Source organism: Paroedura picta, chromosome 1 (genome assembly GCF_049243985.1).
Source record: "Paroedura picta isolate Pp20150507F chromosome 1, Ppicta_v3.0, whole genome shotgun sequence".
NCBI classification, from domain to species: Eukaryota; Metazoa; Chordata; class Lepidosauria; order Squamata; family Gekkonidae; genus Paroedura; species Paroedura picta.
The window spans coordinates 74456709-74482490 of record NC_135369.1 but is presented as its reverse complement, the minus strand read 5'-3'; the positions used below and the strand labels follow the sequence as shown (position 1 = coordinate 74482490).

At 43.0% G+C, this 25782-nt stretch overlaps 1 protein-coding gene and 1 long non-coding RNA gene across 10 annotated transcripts in view; one reads left to right on the top strand and one right to left on the bottom strand.

Moving 5' to 3' along the window:
• The window catches only part of LOC143840270 (uncharacterized), a 97964-nt gene extending 75285 nt beyond the window's left edge, over positions 1 to 22679 (bottom strand). Inside the window, exons 1-2 of the long non-coding RNA XR_013232101.1 lie at positions 22543 to 22679; positions 4922 to 4979 (exon numbers count right to left, since the gene is read on the bottom strand). This is a non-coding gene — a long non-coding RNA (uncharacterized LOC143840270). The remainder of the gene's footprint in view (positions 1 to 4921; positions 4980 to 22542) is intronic.
• The window catches only part of LTBP1 (latent transforming growth factor beta binding protein 1), a 276190-nt gene continuing 272813 nt past the window's right edge, over positions 22406 to 25782 (top strand). For 4 of the 9 annotated variants that reach the window (XM_077343443.1, XM_077343434.1, XM_077343416.1 and 1 more), the window contains exon 1: positions 22407 to 23315. In XM_077343443.1, the coding sequence (XP_077199558.1) occupies positions 22864 to 23315 (452 nt within the window). In that variant the 5' untranslated portion in view covers positions 22407 to 22863. Of the gene's footprint in view, positions 23316 to 25782 lie in introns of all 9 variants that reach the window. The other 5 variants (XM_077343424.1, XM_077343401.1, XM_077343391.1 and 2 more) reach the window with 2 other exon arrangements.

The window sequence follows — 25782 nt, the reverse complement described above, 5'->3', positions numbered from 1 at the left end:
GTAATTATATCATTTAACTGCTATGTTCTCTAGTTAACTAAATATGTCTTAGTGGCCTGTCAGTCTCATATTCCACGTACTTGGCTTCTGCTCTATTTTGTTTTAGAAAATACGTGTTAAGGGGCATGTCTTGTGATACACATTTTTAGAAGTTGAAGTGAAGGCTTCCATGCCTTTCTGGAGACTGGTATGTACCTGTATGTTATAAAAGGGAAGTGAAATGTGGTCCCAGATGAGTGTCATTTATAGGAATGCTGGAATTTTTTATAAGTGACGTAATTGTGGTTAGAAAGTACTGAGCCATGCCTCTAACAAAGAACAGACGTGTGAACGTGTGCTTAGAAAACAGTGAAAGTGCTGCATAGACTGATATTTGCCTTAAATTCTCTGCTTGAAGCAGAGTCCAAGCTCAGACTTTCTTTTGCAGTCTCCTGCTTTCCCTATATGAATCAGAGAGAATGTGAATGTCTAGGAGCACAGGCTATATACCACAAAACTACAGGTGGTCTTTCTTTGTGGTGCTTTGAATGAGCAATGGGAGGAATGACTCACTGGCTAGTGGTGAGAGGAATGTGTGAGAGCAGGAAGATGATGTGGGCATACTCTGTGCCGCAAGTAGCACAGGCTGCTTGCTGTTGGTTTAGGTAACATGGTAAATTATTATGGCAATTAAAAAAAAATGTCCGTCAGAGGCATATATTAATTTTATAAAAGGCTGCATACATGCAAATGAAGAAGGAATCTGTTATTCTCAGAGCAATTAAATCACTGACAGTGCATCTAATTTAAGTAAACATAATCTTGCTACTGTAGTTTTACAGTTCCATCTACCCAGAAAAGTTATAGATCTCAGTTCCCCAAGGATTACAATTCAAAGATTATTTAACATTTTTAGAGAAGAATGATCAAGAGAGGCACATATTTTGCAAACCATCACTGTAAAGTGTATCTCCATTTCTGATTATCGTAAGTTTCAGATTTTCAGATAGTTAAGTGGATAGGGAATTGGTTAGAGAACCGCACTCAAAGAGTTGTTGTCAATGGTATTTCATCAGAGTGGAGGGAGGTGAGTAGCGGGGTACCTCAGGGCTCAGTGCTCGGCCCGGTACTTTTTAACATATTTATTAATGATCTAGATCTAGATGAAGGGGCGGAGGGACTACAAGTTTGCAGATGATACCAAATTGGGAGGACTGGCAAATACTCTGGAAGATAGAGACAGAGTTCAATGAGATCTGAACACAATGGAAAAATGGGCAAATGAGAACAAGATGCAATTTAATAAAGATAAGTGTAAAATTCTGCATCTGGGTCAGAAAAATGAAAAGCATGCCTACTGGATGGGGGATACGCTTCTAGGTAACACTATGTGTGAACGAGACCTTGGGGTACTTGTGGATTGTAAGCGAAACATGAGCATGCAGTGTGATGCAGCGGTAAAAAAGGCAAATGCCATTTTGGGCTGTATCAACAGGGGCATCACATCAAAATCACAAGATGTCATAGTCCCGTTGTATATGCACTGGTCAGACCACACCTGGGTGTAAACTGCACGGAGCTTTTATTCCAACCCCAGATCGATTCAGTCCCTGCCCTCTACACAGAATGTGATTTCTGTTTGGATTTTGTGCGATTTTAATTTTCCTTCTGCAGCAAGAAGGATTGATCTGGAGTGACCCTACCTTTATTGTGAGATATCTCAAAGTGCTGTGAATCCGATTGGGAAAGAAAGGTCCGTGGTAGAGAACCTCTGATAGGCTACACCTGGTCATGTGACACACTTGCCTTAAAGGTTGTTGTTGTTATGTGCGAAGTCGTGTCCGACCCATCGCGACCCCATGGACAATGATCCTCCAGGCCTTCCTGTCCTCTACCATTCCCCGGAGTCCATTTAAGTTTGCACCTACTGCTTCAGTGACTCCATCCATCCACCTCATTCTCTGTCGTCCCCTTCTTCTTTTGCCCTCGATCTCTCCCAGCATTAGGCTCTTCTCCAGGGAGTCCTTCCTTCTCATGAGGTGGCCAAAATATTTGAGTTTCATCTTCAGGATCTGGCCTTCTAAAGAGCAGTCAGGGCTGATCTCCTCTAGGACTGACTGGTTTGTTCGCCTTGCAGTCCAAGGGACTCGCAAGAGTCTTCTCCAGCACCAGAGTTCAAAAGCCTCAATTCTTTGACGCTCGGCCTTCCTTATGGTCCAACTTTCGCAGCCATACATTGCAACTGGGAAGACCATAGCCTTGACTAAACGCACTTTTGTTGGCAGGGTGATGTCTCTGCTTTTTAGGATGCTGTCTAAAGGAGAAGCCCCTAATTTCTCTCAACTTCTGTCGGTCCTGGATTTTTCCTCCCTCCTCTACCATTTTCAATCCTTTCCCCCACCCCTCCAAGAAAAGAAAGAGGCTCCCTGCTTGGCTCCTCTTCCCCCCACCCCCTTCAAGAAAAGAAAGAAAGAGGCTCGCCCCCCCCCCTTCTGAGCCTCCCTAACCACGTGCAGAAGACTTTCCTCTTTCAATGGGGGGGGGGGAGAGGAAGACTCGAGTTCAAAGTGATCTGAATTCAACAGGATTGACAATGGAATAAAGAAAGTAAGTGCAGACTCTGCCCTGGAGTACTGTGTGCAGTTCTGGAGGCCTAACTTCAAGAAGGACGTAGATAAAATTGAAAGGGTACAGAGGAGAGCAACAAGGATGATCTGGGGGCCAAGGGACCAAGCGCTTTGAAGATAGGTTGAGGGACTTGGGAATGTTCAGTCAGGAGAAAAGGAGATTGAGAGGGGACATGATAGCCCTCTTTAAGTATTTGAAAGGTCGTCACTTAGAGGAAGGCAGGGTGCTGTTCCCATTGGCTGCAGAGGAAAGGACACGCTGTAATGGGTTTAAACTACAAGTACAACGATATAGGCTAGATATCAGGGGGGGGGGAAATTTCACAGAGTAGTTCAGAGGTGGAATAGGCTGCCTAAGGAGGTGGTGAGCTCCCCCTCACTGGCAGTCTTCAAGCAAAGGTTGGATTCACACTTTTCTTGGATGCTTCAGAATGCTTAGGGCTGATCCTGCGTTGAGCAGGGGGTTGGACTAGATGGCCTTTATGGCCCCTTCCAACTCTATGATTCTATGATTCTATGATTTGCTGTTGCCTGATTGGTGGGTGTTGCTGGGGTTGCTATGGTATCTGGCATGTTTGCTGTGCCATCTGTGCCTTGCAGAATGGGAGTATTGTTTCCCCCTGCAGAATATGCATAGGGAGGGACCAGTACTGCCTCTATTGTATTGGAAGCCAGTCTCTTGAACAGATTTCAGAATAGTGCTGCTAGTCGCACAAATAGCCCCTTTGAACCGAGTGCTCGGTTGCAGAATAAGAACTATTCCTTCTGGGCAACTGATGTCCAGATCGGAACAAGTATATAGCCCTTTTCTGAAATGTGTGCTTTCAGTAATCTGCAGTAAGACCATAGCAACGCGGACCCAGAATGAAAAACTGAGGCAAACAGAGCAGCTCTCTGTCGATTTTGCTCATGTCTGGAGAAAACTGAACCAGAGTCTTGAAGCACATCTTACTCTAAGGTGCTGGTTTGGATAATGGGCAGTGCTGGCAGCATTTAATGTGAAGAATGTGTGAAGAATGACAGAAAAGCTGGATTCTTAAACTGACCACAGTAACAATGAAATCTATTCTAATGACCAGGCAAGTACCAAAGACCAATCTCCTGATATTTATCCTTAATTTCAGTAACCAGATTCAAGTCTGTTGCCATGTTGGTCTGAAGCAGCAGAACAAATTTAAAAATACAATTATATCTAAGGAAGTGTGTATGTACATGAAAGGTCATACCTTGAATAAAAATGCATTGCTGTTAAAGGTGCCACTGGACTCTAAGTTTGTTTAGTAACCAGAGTAATCTTGTTGGCTAGTTATCCAAAGGGCTGATGCTCAAAATGTCTAAAGGGAGCTCCAGATCTTGAGCACGTAGTCCTGGATTGTTCCACAAACAGCCTCCATATACTTGAGCCTAGATTTCTGTCCCCTGCTGGTCATGCATATATCATAACTGTTGCAATGACTGTTGATTTCCAGTATAAAAAGGCTGCAGGATTATTTCAAAGTGTATTCTTCATGATAACACCTACTCACAATCTCATATCCAGGTACCATCAAAAGTTTAGAACTGATGGCATGTAGCAAATTTGCATTGCAAGACAAAAAGCATACTAAGCACAGAATATATATGAAAATGTGTTCTTGTAAACATGCTTTTACTGATGGTCATCACATTTTTTTCTTTTCTGGATTCTAGAAATTCTTTCCAATTTCTTCTCCCCAAAGGGGACATTTGAGAGAGAATGGTACATGGCCCAGTAATATAATAAACAATATTAATATTAAATAAATATTCAGTATTTCATAATTCAATGACTATGTAATTGTTTTCACACAAACTTTTTTCACAAATAAGAGCACAGTCTAACCATTTATAGATCTGCTTGAGTTTTTAAAAACAATTCCAGATCAGTCATTTTGCACAAAAGTACAATGTAACTGAGCATTGTGCATGGATGTTTCTGTTTTCAGAATGGTTTAGAGACGATGTATATGTACAAAATGTTATTTTGCTCTGACAGTTATGTCAGCATTTCAAGTGGAAGCCAAGTCCTGCTGGCCTGAAGGAAATAGCTGCACCAGATCTGGCAGTAATCACTGATGTTGGATTAGATGCTAGACAAGAAATTGCAATTCTTTTAAAATTTACACAACAAGGTAATCCCAAAACGCAACCTGCCCTGGCAGCCGTAAAGGGGGGAAGTGACAGCCACTCCAACCTGTCACCATATTTTTCTCTTTCACCATTCAGTTTTGTAGCAATTTAGCAATTACTTGATTGGCTTGTGGAAACCCTTGACATGCACTTTCTCTAAGGCTTACCTTTTTCCTTTTCCTTTTCCTTTTTTGGCTATGCATCCCACTGGGAAAACTACAAGACCTGTGGCAAAGAAAATCAGTTCAGACTAAATGGTTTACCTCCATGCTGTACAAACTACCAATATCTCTGCAATCATTCTTACCTAACTTAGCCACATCAAACTTCATGAAAAGTGGCAGTTTCAAAATCTGTACTGCCAAGACATCCTGTGCATATAGATGCAGTGGGAAGTGTACAGTCACGTATTGTTACATGAGCTCCATTTCAAACATTGAGAAGTTCCAGGGCTAGTGCTTACCAAGGCTGACTCCCTTTGGAAGGGAGAGAACACAGCAGCCTTATGGCAATGTTGCTGTGCTTTTTTTTATTGACAAATGTATTTTGGGGGGAAAAACAGCATAGGAAAACAGCCCTGCCGCCCCTTCCCTGCTACATTTTCCCCATGGCTGATGATGTTGGCTGTGGGTGACTCATCTACATGAGCTGTTTTTCCATGTAGCACATGCCTTCCCCTCATGGATCAGGGCTGTAGCCTCCCCCCACCATTTGCCATCTTTAAGGACATTTGGAGTGACACCTCTTTCCCGTGGGGGGACGGGGGGCTCCACACCTATTCTGGCTGTTCCCACCATAATTGTACATTGCTAGAGTCCCGTGAATCCTTAAACTGGCTCTGGTGTTACGGGCCCTAAACCACTCTGGTCATCTAGGCTATGGTTGCTGATCAATGGGCAGCTGGACAAGGTGAATATTGACATACATGTGGTTTGGGTAGCTCTGGTGGGGAGCCATCAGCCAACCAGACTTTTTCCACAATGGCCAATCCAGTCCTGCAGTGAGAGACATCCCTATAGTGGCAGCAGATCTGCTACTCTATATCAGCGATCCTGCACCCCCAAGGTTAGAATTCTATCAACCTTGATTTCATTGAACTAACCTCACACTTAGTAAAAGGCCTAAAAATGAATGACTAACATGCTCAAGAAAGATTTTAAAATTCCTTTTCATATCCTTATCTGCTGCAGTCCAGAAAAGTGGTTTACCCTTGGTAATTAACCACATCCTGTATTGTCTCCATTGTGATGTGCTACTGCAGATACACTCAAACATTTCCTTTCCATCAGAAATATAAGCATACATACCAGAACAGAACAAAATCTTAGCAGCTGCACTATTCTCAAGATAACTAATTTCTAGTTCTCCCGAAGATCTCCAATCATCTTTGTTTGATAGAAATTATCAAAGCATTTAGTCCTACCTGCATTCATACTCCCAAAGCTCACAGGCTGTCATTTCTCTTCCAGGATGATCCATGCTGCTTGCAGATGGGATTTCAAATACATTTTCATAAGCAGCAGGTAGAATTGCCAATCAAATTGTTCTCTATAGCAAGCTGTGTAAAGTGTTCCCTTTCTTACCTCTTTGCTGCTTCTAAGGTCATTCTTGTTAGGCCACTTTCATGATCAAACTTCAGATCTAAATTTGGCTATAAATCTTCATCTGGGGGTATACCCCCAGACTATTAGGGCCAATAAACTCAAGGCAGTCCATCTATAACCCCATTTGTTTACACAGGATTTCAAAATGAGACTAAAGGATACCCCATCAGTAGATGGCTTGCCCCAGAAGGTATGTTTCTGGGGTACCTCAGCTGCATGGGCCTGAAACCATCAATTATTTAATTCATTCATAGCTTGCCTTTCTCCCTGGGGGGAACCCAAAGGGGCATATACCATTCTCCTCTCCTCCATTTTATACTAGGGTAGATATGGAATAATTTTTTAAAATTGTAAATATTTAAGAAACCATTGCTAGATCCATGGGACCTCACCAACTAGCACCTAGTATCTCATCTTGCATTCCTGGGTAAGGTGGTTGAGAGGGCTGCAGCAGATCAGCTCCTGGCATTTTTGGAGAAAACTTCAGCCCTGGATCCATACTAGTCTGGCGTCCATCCTGGCCATGGGGTGGAGACTGTGCTGATCACTCTGATGGATGATCTCCGATGTCAGCTGAACCAGGGCAGATTGGCCATTTTTGTTTCATTAGATCTATCAGCTGCATTTGATGTGGTCGATTACAAACGATTGGTACATGAACTTTGGTGACACAGGGATTGGAGGAACGGCCTTGAAATGGCTGGCCACAGTGATCCATGAAATGGTCACTCCAGATTAGACTTCTGTAACTCACTCTATTTGGGCCTACCCTTGTCCCTGACTTGGAGATTGCATTTGGTACAGAATGTGGCTGTTTGGGTCCTCACTAAGTCATCTTGGAGGGCCCATGTCCAGCTGTTGCTGAGGCAACTGCACTGGTTGCCAGTTTGCTTCCAAATCAAGTTCAAGGTATTGTTTTTGACCTTTAATGCTATACGTGTCCCTGAGTCCTATTTATCTGAAGGGTCCTATCTCCTTATGTTCCCTGCAGGGCACTGTGCTCTGTCGGTATGAATCTGTTAAGGTTCCTGGGTTGAGGATCCTTTTCAGTCCTGCCCCCTACCTGGTGGAATGAGCTCCTGGAGATTCGAGCCCTGTTGGAACTCTCTGGGTTCTGCAGGGCCTGCAAGACGGAGCTCTTCCACTAGGCTTTTGGTTGAGGCAGGGCTGAACACTGAGTCAATAAGATCGGGTCCTCCCCCATTCTTGTGAAATCTGGACCCCCCTGGGAGGGGGCCTACCATCGCCCCTAATTTTACATCTTGTGGTCACAGCCAGGAATGGGTGAGTTGAGGAACATGGGTCTATTGTTAGATACTTGTGATTGCCATCTATTCCATTTTATCTGTTGTGTATTTTTATTGGTGAGATGGTAATCCTGTCATCTTATGGGGGTACTGCTTTTATTATGTTTTTGTAAACCGCCATGAGCCAGCTGGTTCGGGAGTTGGCAGTATAGAAATCTAACAATAAATAAACAAACAATCCCCTCCCCTCCAAGTACCTAATTCTAATATGAACACAGATGTCCCTCTTTCATTTTAGGTTCATTCTGTGTATGATGAGTTTTATGTATATTTTTGGTAAATTTATCGAGTGCTCAGTTTGAATTTTATCACAGGAAAGTTTTAAGCCAGAATGAATGTGGTATTGGTTATTGTTTATGGATATAATTTGTACCTTTTAATCTGTATTTATACAATTGGACATTTCTCTTTATATTTGGATTAGGTATTTATATGTAGAACCATAGGATTATGGTTTTTAAATGATATTTTAGCACATTTGAATATATAATTAGATAATATGTAATTTTTTGCACATTAATACTACATATGTAGCTAGATTTCAGTTTCTTCTTTTTGCCTCTAACTTTTTGGTTACCTTTCATTTGTTGGGTTCCCCCTCTTTTTTGGAAATTCCTGGAGAATTTGTGGGTGGAGCTGGGGGTAGGTGGGATTAGGAGCGTGGCAGGACCTCAATGGAGTATAATGCTAGGAAGTCTACCCTCCAAAGCAGCCATTTTTTTCCAGGGAGACTGATTTGTCACCTGGAAATGAGCTGTAAAACTGGGGGATTTCCAGGTCCCACCTAGGGGCTGGCACCTTCAGCTTTTCTTCTTGCATGGTCTTTTCAATGAATGAGCATGAGGTGAAGAGGTCTATAACAGTCTCTTCTTCCATAATTGCAGGCTGCACTTTTTCTTCCACTAAGGAGTCCAATTCAATCCAGGCTGTCACAGACTCCTTACACAACACTTCTCCTAGTTTGAGGGCTGTTCCTGTAGCTCCAATTTTACAACTGCCATGTGCTTAAGGAAAGTATGCAGGCCTGTTGTGAAGATGAACTAATGATTGGTTGTCTTTATACCTATTGTACTGAAATGTAATCTTAATTAAGGTGTTGGAACAAGGGAGGAACAACAAAAGAGAAACAGGAACTACAGCGAGGCTGGCGTCCATGAAGGACAGTGCAAAGCCGAGACTGGAGAAATGTTTTAGTTTTTTCCTATCTGTGTTATAGAAACTTAATAAATAGCTAAACGACAGAAGTCCTTGACATTGATAAGACATGGTGTCGAAGTCTGAGGAATCATTATAATTTTTACATATTAGTTGTTTAACAGCTTCTAGGTCTTAATTACAGGTTTTTCAGTTGTTCTGGTTTTTTCAGATAGTATGTTTCTTATTTATTTTAACAGAGAGGTTATTTGTGCTTTTCCTAAAATGCCATTGCCTTTCTTAGATCTAGTGGGTTCCACTGAACCGCCTTATGGTTCTTAGAAAGTGGACACTCTCTGCTTGTGATATAACTTTCAATCTTACTGGATAAACAAGTGTTCTATTACCTTCTGAAGTGAATAGAGCTCTACTTACATACATGTACCTTGGGAAATGCATCCCTGATTTCTTCCATAAAAGGTTTCACCTCACACTTCAACATAATTTGGAACCTGACCCCAAATTCTCTCTGCCAAATGACCACTAGTTGCCAGATACTGTGTAGATTAGCTCTGTTTCAAAAACCCAGTATTCTCACTAGAGTTTCTCCTCAGAGGAATTTCTCAGCTTTGAACCAGACCTCTCTCTGACCACTCTCAGACTGGACTGAACTTCTTTCCAGACCACAGCCAGTATAATATCTCCCAGTCAACTGTTGCTAGCCAATTACAGGGCTCAGAGTCTGTTGCCCTGGCTCAGTGAGGACTTTTAACTCTTTACTAACTGCTGCTGTTTCAACACACAGAGCCTTCTTCTCCAGGTACTGTCCTTCACACCAGGACGCTGCTGTTGCAATGAGTTTGATATGCTATATAGATGATCCCCCTAAAGTAGCGATCCCCAACCTGTGGGCTGCGGACCACATGTGGTCCTTCAACTAATTGGAGGTGGGCCCTGAAGGACGCCTTCTCTCCCCCCCGGCCCTTTACTTCATCCCCCCCAGCCCTTTACAACACACTTCATTGTTGTGGCATGTCTGTATCTTATTTTGAAGGGATGTTTAAACATTACCATAGCGATCAGAGAGCGCTAGGGCAGTGGTTGAGAGTAGAGGAGTAAACTACCCCTCCCCACCGGGCCTCAGTAAAAGGCGTTGAGTGGTCCCCGGTGAGTGGTCCGCGGCGTTGAGTGGACCCCGGTGATAAAAAGGTTGGGGACCACTGCCCTAAAGAACCTTAACACGAGCTGGGAATTTCAATAAAAATAAGGCTTAAAGAAAACACTGTACCTTATGCTGTTAGCACAGTACAGATTATAATAGTCCCACTACTCCCTAAAGTAAAAGCTGAATTGGATAGGATCTAAAAAGGATATACAATGCGAATCTGTATGGCTCTAAAGCAGCTGAATAAAGTGGGGAAAAGTATATTACCATAGATGACATCCAGCACTCATGTATTTTCACTGCTGAATGCAGCAAGTGGATTCTGGCAGATACAGTTAGAGTTGGATATTGCAAAATTAATTACTTTCATCATGACATTTGAGCAATATTTCTTCCACAGATTGTCATTTAGAATCTCTAGTGCTCCTGAGTTATTCCCAAGAGAAATGACTCAACTGTTGCAGCATCTGAAGGGAGTGTCTGTCTACATGGATGACATCTTGGTTTCTAGCCATATAGAGGAAGAGCATAATAATTGACTGAACAATAATTGACTGGACAAAGTCCTAGACACTCTGCAGCAGGCAGGCAGGCTTGAAGCTGAATTAAACTAAGTGCCTCCTACACCAGAAGACTCTCACGTTTCCTGGACACTGCATAGATGAGCATGGCATCCGGCCAGAATTATGGAAGGTAGACATTGTTCTGGGGATTGGTCCTCCCAAATTGGTCCTTCCCAAGTTTTGCAGAGCTCTTATATCCATTGAATGAATTGCTAAAAGCAGAGGTCACTTGGCACTGAGGCCAACATCAAGATGGAGAATTCATGAAGATAAAACAGCTTCTGACTAAGACACTGGTACTGCCAGTGAGTTCCCTGCCCAGGGGCCTCCAAGGTTTTGTCCCAAGTATTGAGAATAATTTTCAGCTATGCTTTGCGCATTGAAAGTGATTTGATGTGAACATTTTATTATGTTAATCATTGCACTAGTGTGTCTTCAGATGCTAGCAGCTATGGCCTGTGAGGCGTTTACTTTTAGAAATATTAAGGGACATTGAAATCTGTAGAATTTTGCTGTAGAACACTGGCAGATTCTGGTCAAATTGAAAAAGAGTATCTAGCAGCAATTTGGAAATGTGAAAGAGTTTCTAAATATCTTTATGGTCTAATTTCCTTCCAGCTTTTCAGAGATCATAAACTTTTAGTACCATGAATAAACTGTAAAGATTTGGACAAGGTACCAATAAGATGTCAAAGACTTCTCTGCCTGATACAATTCAGTCCTCAGGCAGAATACTGCCCAGGCAAAACACTAGTGGTAGCAGATATACTGTCACAATATTCACTGAACACTGTTGATCCTGATTCAATCATACTTGTAGAAGAAGTTGAATGTTATGGAACCATATTGCAAAGTTTGAAACTGATTTTAGATTCTTTACCTCAGCTACTACAAGCTCTTACCACCTCTGATACAGAACTATGGAGGGACCTAGAATTTGTGGGAACAGGGTGGCTGCCACATGTGCATAGTATACCAAGTAAATTCAAACCATTTTTTGCAGAACAGGAACACCTGACAGAGTTACAAGTTTAGTTCTCTATGGAGATCCCAACAGGGAAAAGACAGGAAATACTACGCAAATTTCACATCAGTCATCAGGAATTATCAAATGTAGAAAATGTGCACAACTTTCCATTTGGTGGTTATTAATAGGACAGAATCTTAAAACTCTGATACAAACCTGTGAAATAAACTTTCTTAATGAAAAGAAGTCTTGATAGCAACTCCAGTGCCAGATAGATCTTGGGAAAGAGTGGAAGTAGATGTTTGTGAACTATAAAGATACAGGGATTTAGTTGCCACTGACTATTTCTCAAGATACTTGGAAATAGCCAACATGACTGACCTGACAAGCTATACAGCTATTATATGCTTCTTAAAGCATATAATAAATATGTTCTTAGCTAGATTGGGTTGCCCAGATGTTCCTGTGACTGACAATGTTCCTCAATTTGCAGGGGGAGTTTGCTTAGCTTACAAAAACATACCATTTCAAACAAGTTACACATTCAACAATCCAGTGGAGAGGCAGAAGGAGCTGTACAAACAACAAAACAAATTTTAAAACAAGATGAACCCTGGGGTTTTATTGATCTATCATGCTACTCCTATAAGTGCAACTGGATATAGTTCAGCACAATTGATAATTGGCTGACAACTATGAATGTCACTTCTCACCCTGGAGACAACTTTGTGCCCTCAATGGCCTTATTTGAAGAAAGTCCATGCTACAGGTAAGAATGTAAAAGCTGCATTTAAGAGTCACTATGATCAGTATAATGGTGTTACGGCAGCATTTCCCAGAGCTCCATAGAGGTTAAGACAGAGGGCCTACACCAGTAAGAGATTGATTTATTTTACTTTAATATATATGTTTAAAAGATGTTTTAAAGGATCCTGAGTGGTTTTCACCTTAATTGGCCAGGTCATCCTGCCCCCTCCCAAAATGGCCAATGATGGCCCTAGAGGAGGTGGGAAGGGGAGGGCCCTCAGCCATACAAACCTTTGCCAGCCGAGGTTCCCCTATCAACCTGTTGGTGGCGGCTCCAGTCCAGCACACTGACACTTCTTGCAGTTGGTTATTGGTAGAGGGGGGTTGTTTTGCAGTTTTTAATTTTATTTATTTATTAATTTTATACCACCCTCCCTTGCAGATCAGAGCAGTTCAAAGAGAACATGAATCCAGTATTACAGATACAACACAAATTCAGTAACTGTATGAACATCAACAATGCTTAATCATTCACTATTTAAACAATTTAATATTTTGACCATAACCCATCAAGACTGGTCAGATCAGAATTGCCCCACGATGAGTCCAGTGGCCATATCTGATAGGAGGGGGTTCTGGAGAGCCCAGTAGATGTTGTCACCTCACTTGTCCCAACCAAAAGCTTGGTGGAAGAGCTCTGTTTTGCAGGCTCTGTGAAACTGTAGTTTGCTCTGGATGGATGGATGGATTGGAGGGAGGAGGGGCCTACCCCAACCTCAGGCTCAGCCTGCTAAAATAGGTTGCTGGGCTGCTTTAGGGCTTGGGTGGGGACTGGGGTATAGCTCCTGCCCTCTGCTGCAGCCTGGCAGGTCAGTTCCAGTGGTGGGTGGAGCAGGCTGCCTCTCTCCAGCTAGGTGAATCATCTTGAGGTGTGTGTGTGTGTGGGGGGGGGGTCTGCTTAGCTCAGTCTCATTCCCTGGTTCCACTCCCCTCCAAATCTCCAGGAATTTCCTAGCAGGGAGTTGGCAGCTGTACATTGTACATTAATGTGGCTACTGGGTACTTGGAAACAAATGTGTAGTGAAAAATTCTTCTGTGCCTTTTATTTGCTTTCACATTTGCAGTTATGAAAGCAGGACAGACTGTGTCCTGTGACTGAATCCTATTTCCTCTGGAATTCATCAATAAGGAGAGAATATTTTAACAATAAGTTTCAAAGCAATGTTGATGTTTTAAACCTGTGTTTTTGTGATTTAGGAAGACATTCTGTTAATTTGGTTATATCTCTTAAATCTGCCCCTGCATTCTATGTTTCCATTATATTTGGTATGGCATAAAATAGCATTCATTTTAAAAGAACTGGTTTCTTCTTTGGAAGATGCAGGTGCTGCTTTCCACACAATGAACCCAGCTGCTAAAAATGATATGACTTCATTCTGAAGCAGTTCAAAATAGCAGTAGTAAAACAATCCTAAATATCTATATACGCTGCTTTTGACTGGTCGGCCCCTACCCTTTTTATAACTGAAAGGCATTATTGAAAATCTGTTTTGTTCCTGGAATGATCCCAGCAAGTATGCACTAGAATTTTGGATAGATGTACAGTTGTGTTTTAATATTATACAGGCTTACTATAGATAGTAGCCTTAGATAACAATTGCAGCAGACAATGAATCATAGTTTGGACAGACAGCTCAACTCAGCAGACAGATTTTTCTCCAGCAGAATTCCTGACTCTATTGGGGATAAACATAGCCACGTATTTAGCTCATGGAAGTTACTCTGAGGATAATAAGGATGTAATAATGGCTCACTTATCTGTTCCACTTGATATTTCTGGTAAGGCCTAGGAGGAGGACCTGGTCTCAAGGCTTAAGCGCCAGCGCTTAACACTCACTCAGGGCAGCTGTCCCACCCCTGAGTTCCTCCTCCTCCAACTGGCTTGCTTGTCTGTCCAGCAGCCAGCCAATTGTATTTTGTCTTCACCCCTGGCCACCACTTCCCACTTCCCTCCGAGGCTGCAGAGTGAGAGCTGTCTGTGCTGGTGAGTTTCCTGTCCAGCCTGCAGCCTTTCCAGGTCCTGGGGGGAGGGAGATGCCATCTACACAGTTCTTTCACCACCCCCTCCAATCTAGTGCCTGTTGTATTCCTGAATGCAATGGGCTTTGTCCCTAGTCCTTATCCATGGTTCCTCTATATATTTGTGAAACAGCCTGGGGGGGGGGGGGATGTGTCTAGCTGTCCAAGTTGGAATAGGGCAACACTGGCTGCACCCTGATTGGCCCTGCCCCTACAGCTCCCACCCTCCGTCCCTGGACACTAGCCACGTTCCTCTCGGACATGCTAGAGACAGAGGGAGACACACAAAGCCCTGCCACACCGAAATGAGCTCTCATTCCCTCCTATTGCTCTTGCTGCGAGGGAGGCAGAGAGACACATGGAGAGAGCTGCCCCAAGCCTCTGACAGAGACACAGACAGAGAGCTGCCGCTGCTGCGATGGAGGCAGAGAGAGCTGAGAGAGAGATCTGCACCTCCTGGTGTCCCCTGGGTCCTAACACCCATTGCATTCCTGCTTGCAGTGGGCTTTCTTGCTAGTATTGAGAATACTTTTCAGCTATGTTTCATACACTGAAAGTGATTTGATGTGAATATGTAAAGACAGCGGTCAGTCATGAAGGGCTAAAAGGCATTCAACTAGTACATTCATTTCAGGACTAGATAATGCTGCAAAATATCTTTGATTTATTGAAATATAGTTGGTGCTTTACAATTTTTATTGCTTAATAATAATCAATATATCTAATGTTCAATGTGGCCCAAACTTCAGATACTTAAATCTGGGGACTGGAGTCATGAACAGACAAGATAGAGCTTTCTACAAATGTTAGCAAGACCCCAGATCTTTACAAAAATCTGATATATAAAAAATAAACAAACAAATACTCTGGGGGATTAAAACCTACCAAAATAATAAAAGCGGCATCTGTAGTTTTAAGACACAAATGCCCTCAGTGGCTGATGCTAGGCAACCACAACAGTACTGTTAGCCTTCTAGCCCTGGTTGCTATTAGTAAAATGCAGAGGAAGTGGCTAAGACCTTTGAAGGAAGACTCCTGGAGTCAGGCCAGGCAGCAACCACAATGCCACTTGATACCATGTGACTTACGTTACTCACCTTGACCCAACTGCTAGCTATTGTTCAACAGTAGCCACACCATGAAATCCAGTGTGGTGTAGTGAGTACAATTTTCAACTAGAATCTGGGAGATTCAGACTCAAATTCTCACTCTGCCATGGAAGCTCACTGGGTCAGTTCTACATTCTAAGCTTAACCTACTTCAGAGGCCCCGCTTCAGGTGCCTCTGCTATGTGAGGCTAAACAAGTTGTCAATCCAAGAAAGGACCTTCCTGGTTGTCCCAAGGAAGATTAATCTGTCTCCCTCTATTGTTATGTTCTGGCAGTATTTTGAGAGAGGCATATCTCAATAACTTACTGGACCTCCTTGTTTTGATTGTTATTTGTATTTATTATGTTTTGATATTGGCTTTGTTGGAGACTTATCTGAGTGGAAAAGTGACATAGAAATATTTTTAAAATAAATTAATAAGTTGGCTAGAGAGTGGGAATGAGAGAAAGAAGCATGAAAAGAGGACAGTCTATGTCTGTGAAGGGAAACAGGAAATTTCCTGTTCCACAAGTCGTTGCTGTTCCTCCACTTGTGTGTTCTAAAATCAATGGAAGGCTGATGGAATATTACAATTATTTTGAAACTATTGTATGATATGTGTATAGTTTAGCCAAGAGACCCTTTTATTGTAGGGCTGTCTGGTGGCTGAACAAGAGGAGGAGGAGAAGAAGGAGAAGTAGTAGTAGTAGTGGTGTTGGTTCTTAAATGTCACTTTTCTCTACCCGAAGGAGACTCAAAGTGGCTTACAGTCGCCTTCCCTTTCCTCTCCTTACAACAGACATCTTGTGAGGTGGGTGAGGCTGAAAGAGCCCTGAAGTCACTGCTCGATCAGAACAGTTTTAACAGTGCCTTGTCGAGCCCAAGGTCACCCAGCTGGCTGCATGTGGGGGAGTGCAGATTGAACCTGGCATGCCAGATTAGAAGTTGTACTCCTAACCACTACACCAAACTGGCTCTCAAGAGGCATGTGGAGGTGATTTGTCATTGCTTTGTATTCCTTGGAGGTCTCCCATCCCAATACTCATAGAATCATAGAGTTGGAAGGGGCCATACAGGCCATTTAGTCCAACCTCCTGCTCAACGCAGGATCAGCCCAAAACATCCTAAAGCAGTGGTCCCCAACCTTTTTATCACTGGGGACCGGTCAAAGCTTGACAATTTTACTGAGGCCCAGCGGGGGTAGTCTTTTGCCGAGGGACATTGCCACTACCTGAGCCCCTGCTTTGCTTGCTTTCCCACCAGCGCCCCTGACTTCCCGCCACTCACTGGGGGGGGGGTGCTGCCAGCAGCAGCTGTGCAATTCCACGCCGAGGGGGAGCCCCAGCCTTGGTAGCCGCTGGAGAGCCCCAAAGGTGAGCCGACGGCAGAGTGGCAGGGCAGCCCCCAAGGCAGCAGCTGAGGAGGAGGAAGAGGAGCCACAGCCCAGTACCGACTGATCTACGGACCAGTAATGGTCCCCGGACCGGGGGTTGGGGACCACTGTCCTAAAGCATCCAAGAAAAGCGTGTATCCAACTTTTGCTTGAAGACTGCCAGTGAGGGGGAGCTCACCACCTCCTAACCAATACTAACCAAGGTTGACCCAGCTCAGCTTCTGAGATCTGATATGATACATGGAGATGAGTGAGATACGCCTCTGGTGCCGTCTTCCACCTGTCAGTCTGGATGAAATTGAAATCCTTATCCAAGAACTGAAACTAGGCAAATCTCCAGGGCCTGATGGTCTACCAGCTGAACTATTTAAACTAAACTCTAACTGGTGGAAACAACTCCTGGCTGTCCTTTTTACAGCTATCGACCAATCGGGAATATTCCCTGAATCCTGGCTCAACTCAATCATTGTGCCTATCTATAAAAAAGGTGGTGCCAGCTCTCCAGAAAACTACCGTCCTATTAGCCTTCTATCCATCCCCAGCAAAATGTATGCCAAACATCTAGAACTTAAACTCCTAGATTGGGTGACTTCAAATGACCTAATAGGTCCTGAACAAATTGGCTTCACTAAAAACTGTTCCACTATAGACCACTGCTTAACCCTCTACTCTCTTGCAGACAAATATCTTCATACAGGTAGGAGGAAACTCTATGTAGCTTTTATTGACCTCAAGGGTGCATTCGATTCTATCTCCAGGTGTTTACTATGGAGAAAATTGCAAGATCTTAATATTGATTCGCGCCTATTACTACTTCTAATGAACCTCCATTCCAACAATACCTGTCAGGTTAAATTTACTGAAAAGGGTCATTTAACAAATCAAATCCCCATCCTGAGAGGAGTTAAACAAGCCTGCGTCCTTGCTTCTCACTTATTCAACCTCTTTTTACATGATCTTCCAAAAACCCTAAGACTCACAAATGGTCATCCACCCAAACTAGATAAATTGCCAATCCCACTTCTTCTATATGCTGATGACACCATCTTGCTTTCCCATTCCAGAATTGGTCTGATTAGATACCTGAATGCTTTCCATAAATATTGCCAACTCAATGACCTATCGATAAACTTCAAAAAAACCAAAGTGATGGTCTTTGCACAGAAGTGGTCTCCCTCAAACTGGCGCATTGGTGGTCATAAAATCGAGCAAGTCAAATGTTTCAAATACTTAGGAATCACCTTCCAACATAATTTGCATTGGACCAAACATAGAAATAGGATTACTTTGCAGGCTAACTGTTCCATTACCCATCTAAACCGGTTTTTCTTTCTTAAAGGCAATCAGTTTGTCCCAGCTGTCTGTCGTGTGTTTGACTCTAAAATTATCCCCCAAATTTTATATGGCATCCCTCTGTGGATCTCAGGTTTTAACAAAAACATGGAGAGGTTACAGTCTGCCTTTTTCCGGCAGATTTTGAAAACTCCAAATTGCGTCCCTTACTCCTCTTTATGTCTTGAAACTGGACATAATCTTCTTGAAACTAAGGCCTGGATTTTCACCTTTAAATATTGGCTAAAACTGCATTTTAGGGTTTGATCAGATAGCCTATTGGCCTGTTTACTGAGAGACTCTTTTAAATTTAAATGGTTCTCTACCATCCTGACTACACTCCAACAAATTGGCATTGACTACGATTACATCCTATCTCTGAATGAACCTTCCATTATGTGCCAAATCAAACAAAGGCTACTTGATCACGAATTCCAAAAAATCCATCCCACTGTTCCAGCAATTTGCTCTCCCCGTGCGCTTGGTCTCCAAGTGAAGCACAGGATAATGCCGGCTTATTTCCATAACTTGGCAAATCCCCTCTATCGCAGAGCGTTTCCGCTTGCTCGGCTTAACACCTTTCCATCCAAAGTATTACAAGGGAGATTTGCCAAGATCCCCTTCGAAAATAGACTATGTACCTATGAATCAAGTTCTCCTGACACCATCCAACATATCATACTGGATTGCCCCTTGTTCACTCAACAGAGAAGGCATATCATACCTCTTATACCAAAAAGGAGAAACCATTCAAGAGACTTGGTTTGCCAATTTTTACTGAGTGATAAGGATGCCAATGTCACTTTTATTATGGCTAAATTTCTGTCCTCAGTTTTTAAACTTAAACTGTCCGATGTATCTTGACTATCTTTGTATAGCCTCCTAATCTGCTTTATGCCAATAAAGGTATTGTATTGTTGTTAAGTTATTTTTCTCTATCTCACTCATTAACCTATAACAGCAACTAGTGATTCCACCTGGAAACCACCTCCCTGACTACCAATAGAGATAAATTAGGCTAAGGTATTAAAGACTTGTTCAAATGCAATCCACAGAAAACTTGCAACTCTTAAATTTCCATCTAGTTTAAAGTTTGTTGGACTCTGGTCCCATAAGAGCTAGGTTTAGGGCAGTACTTATGGCTTTCTGTTGCTCCAAAGATTTGCCAGCCTACAGTTACTCTATTCCATTATGCAGAATGGAAACCTTGCAAACTGACAGGGACTGCTGGCAAAAATAAGGATCCTGCACTTAAGTGCCTTCTACTGCTCATCTATTTAAACCTCTACTCAAATATAAATAGATGTTTTAAATAGAGCAACTCCAGAACTCTCCTCCATCAACAAAGCCCTTAGAAACCTATTGATCATGTTCCGGCTACTGGCTCTTTGCAGGAATGTTGGTGCTACTGGGGAGACATTCTGCTGCTATTGATGATCACTTTTCACTATCCCAAGAAAAAATTGAACATGGAAAAATATAGCAAATTTAGATTAAAAGTTCCCAAGCTGTTTCTTACTGTTATAAACTGAGGCTCCTTTGGATGACAAACAGCATTTAGCCCCAACATATTTAAGACTGTTCATGGTTTCAGCTGCCAATATGAATTCTTATCACTGGTCTAGTGCCAGCAGATTACAGCTCAAAAGAACAGAGAGGACAGGGTCAACTGGGAAGAAGAATCCATGTATCCTTCTACAAAAAAAGAATGAACAATAATATATGCAATAAAATTACCCATCAATTGTGCAATGATTCTTTATGTAAGAAGGGTAACATGATAGAATGGTCTGTATTAGGTTGGGTTATGGGGGCCAGATAATTGACTCTGCCTCCTGACCTAACTGAGGCATATAAATTTGAACCTTCCACTTCCTCATTACTCTTCCCAAGAAATGCACTACATCAGTGGTTCTCAACCTTCCTAATGCCATGACCCTTTAATACAGTTCCATCAAATTATGCAAGTGTTCTTTCATAGAAATTAAACCAAAACTGACTAATGGCATGAAGACCCATTGTTCACGATTGTATATCAACTGGTTTTTTCCCCCGGGGTTTCTCAGTTAAGTTCTGCCTCTTGTCCCACCATGCCGATCTCGCTCTTTTCCGCTGCTTCAGACAGATGAACACTCTATCTCAATCTTACCCACAAGGCTGTTGTGTGGATGACGCCCCCTCCCGGCCAAACTCCTTGCCCTGCCACGACTCCTTGAAAGGGTCATTCGACCCCCAAAAGAGTCCCAATCCCCAAGTTGAGAACCACTGTGCTACATGATCAGAATATCATTCATGGTTTATATCTTGATTCTAAAAATGTTGAGAATAAGTCTATAATAATAATTATACATAAAAGGGAATAAGTACAAATTAACATTAGATTTACTTTTGAATAAACTTGCATTGAATTATGTTGCAAGTCCAAATGAGGATGTATAGAGCAATCATGTACATGTTTGTATGTAAGGGACTTTCATTCACATCATGATACATGTTTCCCCCCCCCCCAAGGATTTCTAAATAAAATGGGAGGGAGGGCAGGATAATATAGCCTGACCTTGTCAGATCTCAGAAGCTAAGTTGGGTCAGTTAATTGGAAGGGAGAATGCCAAGGAAGCCTCTGCATTGAAAGGAAATGGCAAACCACATCTTTGTCTCACTTGCCTTGATAGAAGTTTGCTATCCTTGAGTCAGTTGCTACTTGAGGCACTCCCCCCCCCCACACACACACATACGCGTACATACAATAAATCTCCATTGGCTTAATCATCATCATTTGCTTTCCTAAGGAACTATAGATTTATGAGTGGAAGTATTTGTGTTTTCCTAAGGAACTATAGATTTATGAGTGGAAGTAGAGGTCTCTAACACAGAATTCTTAGCATCCTTGTGACATTATGCTTTCCATGAGTCTTGGGGGAAAGCTCTAACAGTTTATTTGCATATTGACATTTCCGAAAATGTTCTTCTAAGGAACACAGTGTGCTCACAGTGTGCTCACTGTGTTGGGCTACAGTTCTGATCAGCTTAATTTGGAATACAAACTTGATTTTGAAAATGGATGTTGGGGTCAGGCAATGAATGTTACAGTTTTTTGTTACACTGATTAATTTTGTACATGTCTAAATGCTAACAAGAGCCTCTTGTGGCGTAGAGTGGTAAGGCAGTAGACATGCAGTCCAAAGCTCTGACCATAAGGCTGGGAGTTCAATCCCAGCAGCCGGCTCAAGGTTGACTCAGCCTTTCATCCTTCCTAGATCGGTAAAATGAGTACCCAGCTTGCTGGGGGGTAAGCGGTAATGACTGGGGAAGGCACTGGCAGACCACCCCATATTGAGTCTGCCATGAAAATGCTAGAGGGCGTCACCCCAAGGGTCAGACATGACCCAGTGCTTGCACAGGGGATACCTTTACCTTTAAATGCTAACACTTTCACAGTTGACTGCCAAGTCATGGTTTGTGGCTCACAGAACCATCTTTAATTATTTAGTTATATATGCCACCCTTCCCTGAAGGCTCTTAAGCAGAGTTGCATCCTTCTAAGTCAACCAAAGACAAGGCTTCAGGTGTAAGTCTGTCTCGGACTGGACTGTCTCCACTTGTAACAATAGATGCAATAGATGCAACTAACGTGAACTATGTTAGAGACCTTGACAACATTACCTGACTAGGGTTGCCAACCTCCAGGTGGGGGGTGGAGATTTCCTGGAATTCCCGCTGATCTCCCTACTACATTAATCACTTTTGTTTATTTAAAACATTTATTCAACTTCTTCTGGAAAAAAATGGCTGCTTTGGAAGATAGACTACATTGCATTATACCCTGCTGAGGCCACCCCCCCCCCAACCAACCCCCACTTTACCAGGCTTTACTCCTCAAATGTGCTGGTATTTACCTGACGTACTTTAACTATTTTAAAATAGCTGTTTATATACCTTTTCAGCCATTGTTTTATAGGATAGGAAAATAACTACCAGTCTTTCTTCAGATTTTAAGAGACAAATACTGAAAAGACTCTCCGACAGTTCCACGGACGCTGAACTCCCTTTTGTCAGGAGAGCAGGAACGACCGCCTCCGAAAACCTACAACGATTCTCTATTTGAAACTGGCTTGCGGTGGGGACGGTCCAGCCCCATTTTATACTTTTCCCAATTAGGACCGGCTCCTTGACGTCATGCCTGCTTCGGATTGGCTGCGCAGATCTGACACTCAAGAGAAGCCACACACCCGTAGAAACTTTTTCTTTATAAAGTCTTTTTCAGCCTGAACTAGTTTTAAAAGTTATTCCTAACACATGCCTGTGGGCCACTAGCATCTCGGCCAGCGTAAATCTCTTTTCCTTAAGGGGGGAGAGAGAGAGAGGGAGAAAGAGACCCATCAGAAAACACCCTTCCCCCACTCCTCACCTCTCTTAGCCGCTGGTTGGAGGGCTGAGATTTCCCCATAAGCTTCCTCTGTTCCAACAATGTTTTGCTGCTCAGCGCAACAACTTCTCCGCTGAACTCGCCTCACATGGTGGAAAGCAGCTCGGGAAGGCGGCGGATGACAAAAGAGGATCTCATGCACTTTTTTGCCTAGAAACGAAGGAGCAGCGTCGCAGGAAGCGGCGCAAAGCAAGCGGAATTACATTTACCACTTTGCACAGCTAGGGACTTGTTTGCCCCCTTTTGTTTGCCTCGAGGGTTTGTGGAGTTTGTCTGGCTGCGAGGATTCTCTCTGCTTTGGGAATGGCTTGGATCCAGTGGGGGTTTCTTCTGTGCGCGTGTCTCTTTTGGGTCCCGACGCGCGGCGTTTCGGAGAAAGGAAGGCTGAGGACCATCACCTACGTGTTGCGCCCCAAGCAGTCGGGCACTTCCAGCAGCCGCTTGCAGAGCGGAGGGCAGCCGCCGCGCACCACGTTCAATGTGGAGCTGAACGCCCGCTACAGCGCCCGAGGCGGCGGCGGCAGCAGCAGCACCTTGGAGCGAACTCGCAGGATGAGCAAAGCGAGCAGCCCGAGCATGCAGCTCCGCTTGGGCCCCACCGTGCAGATCCAGCACAAGCCCGCCAGCCACACGGCACCCTCGTTCAGCAAAGTGGGCAAACCCGGCTCACGCGCCAAGCTCCAGCCGCGCGAAAGCAACAGCAGCGCCGTCGGTGGGCAGGTTCACCCCAAACCCCATCTGCAGCAGCTGCAGGGGTAAGGTGATGCCAGCCCTTCCCCGCGTGGCCGCACAGCGTCCTCCGCTCGTGGCCGAATCAGGAAAAGGAATTGAATACATTGCCATGCCCAGGGCTTCCCTCGCTTCTCTTTAGTGCGCGCGCCCACTGTGGGGGCAAGATTAAAAAAGCCGAAGGGGTAGAACTTTTGTGCAAGCATCTTGCTTCACTGAGGGGGATAGGGAGCACCGAGGACAGGCTCCGGACAAAACCCATTTGCCTGGGGCTGCCCAGGGTCTATACCTGGCTAAGAGTAGAGGGGAGGGAGTAGGGAAGCAGTATGGCCTTGGTGGTCTTAGATTGGTGCTAGTGGCTTGAAAAGTTCTCAGGCTGCCCCATTGTTCCTCTAGACAAAGAGGGGTCGGGGTGAGTAGGTTTGAATTTATTGAAGTAGGACCTGGCAAGAGGGTGGGAGATTCTCCAAAATCTTTATTTACTTTCAGGTTTCTTCCAGAGTTGCAATTCTGTGAAAGGGTGCACAAAGATTAGCACAATGTGAGGCCATTTTGGGTTGATTGTAATTCCTGAAGAGGTAATAAACAGCATACAAAGTATGACTCAATGCAGAAAGAAGGCCTCTTTTTGTACCTACTCTGAGTAAGCGCACCACAAAAGAGTGACATCTCTTTAAATGATTGTTGTGGGACTTGACTGATCATGAGAATCTGTACTCATATGAAGTAATAGTGCTCAAACTGGAAAATAAGCAATACACTCAAGTGGGAGAATCTTCAGTCAGAGATATTTGTTGATGAATAGAAAGCAAAACCAAACTTTCAGTCCAATGAATTAAACTTGCACATATGATTTAGGGGAAAATAATGGTTTTATTTATGCCAATAAAAGTATTCTGATTCTGAAAAAAATGGTTATGAACATAGAAAGTCTACCAATCTTGTTTTTAATGGTGTCTATACGGTAATGACTGGGGAAGGCACTGGCAAGGCCACTCTGTATTGAGTCTGCCATGAAAACGCTGGAGGGCGTCACCCCAAGGGTCAGACATGACTCGGTGCTTGCACAGGGGATACCTTTACCTTTTATAACATATTAGGCATCTTTTTGAATAAGCTTTTGCTCATGAGTGAGAATCTCTCTTCTAAGTTGATGCCTACATCACAGTTTTTAATAAGTTCTTGTACTAAACATAATTCCATAGTTTTAATAAGAAATACAATTTAGTTAATTAAAAGGTATTCTTCACTGAACAAATGACAGTTGCAGCATTAGCCTCAAATATGCATGAAATTCATATTCTCTGCACTGAGATTTTTCACCATTAATGCCCAATGAGCTGATGGAGGAACTGTGAGCATGGTCAGAGACTCTCTTTACAACTTATGTGTTCTAAGACTTTTATTTTATTTATATATCTTGGTGTTAAAATAAGACTATGGTTTGACCTTTTCAGGCACTGGTAACTGGACTTGTTTTTGCCATTGTCCTACCTTTAAAAAGCAAACTCCCAACATCTGTTGAGACCTATTTCTGCACTACCTGCCTTGTCAGGGGCCCATGTAACCTTATGACTTCATATTATATCATCACAAAGTCTCAAATTCAGTAATAGTTCAGTCCCTTGCACCCCTGCAGATGTTTACATGAGAGATTTTTAGTGATGGGTAAAGTTGAAAGTAACCTGATGGGGTTACTAAGGCTCCTGCAGTCACATGGGAACAGGCCATAAGCAAAAAAGTTTAGAACTGTTTGACAAAATGAGCATGAGAATGGCTCCCCAAATACCCAGATGGATGTTCCTGTAGCGATAAAACCATGGTAGGATAAATGTTTACAATTTACAACCTTTAAAGGTCAGCATTTGCCACTTGGGATGCACCACCTCACTTAACAGTGGATCTGAATATGATCTTGGTTAGTTCTTGAGGTCTTTGCTTCTCTTTACCTAGCTAAGATTGGGGCTGCATCACCCCCACCATAAAAATGCACTAAATATGTAAAAACCCACAATTTAACATCACAATTTACCCATGCCAATAAATGGGGGGGGGGACCTAAAGCCTGCCCTGATTAAACCATCTTCCTAAAGATTGAAAGTGAAAGATTCTGATAATTATGATTTTTTAAATTATTTTTAAAAATGGAAAATTTTCTTCTAACTTTCCCCTCAGTTAGGATCCTCGTGGTGATTAACACTTAAAAAGACATTAAAACAGAAATAGAAAGGAGAGTCAATAAGGGAAAGAAAAAAAATGAAACAAAGAAGTCTTCATTTGTTCTTACCTTCAAGGCCCTAAATAATTTGGGGGCAGGATACTTGAAGCACTGTCTCCTTTTGATCAATCTAACCTGCCGGATCAAGTCTTCTTCCCAAAAATAAGGTATAGATGGCAATGAAAAGCAGAGCTTTTTTGGTGGTGGCGCCTTGCCTTTAGGCTACCCTCCCACTTGAAGTTTGCTTGGTGACTACCTTATTTTCCTTTAGATGC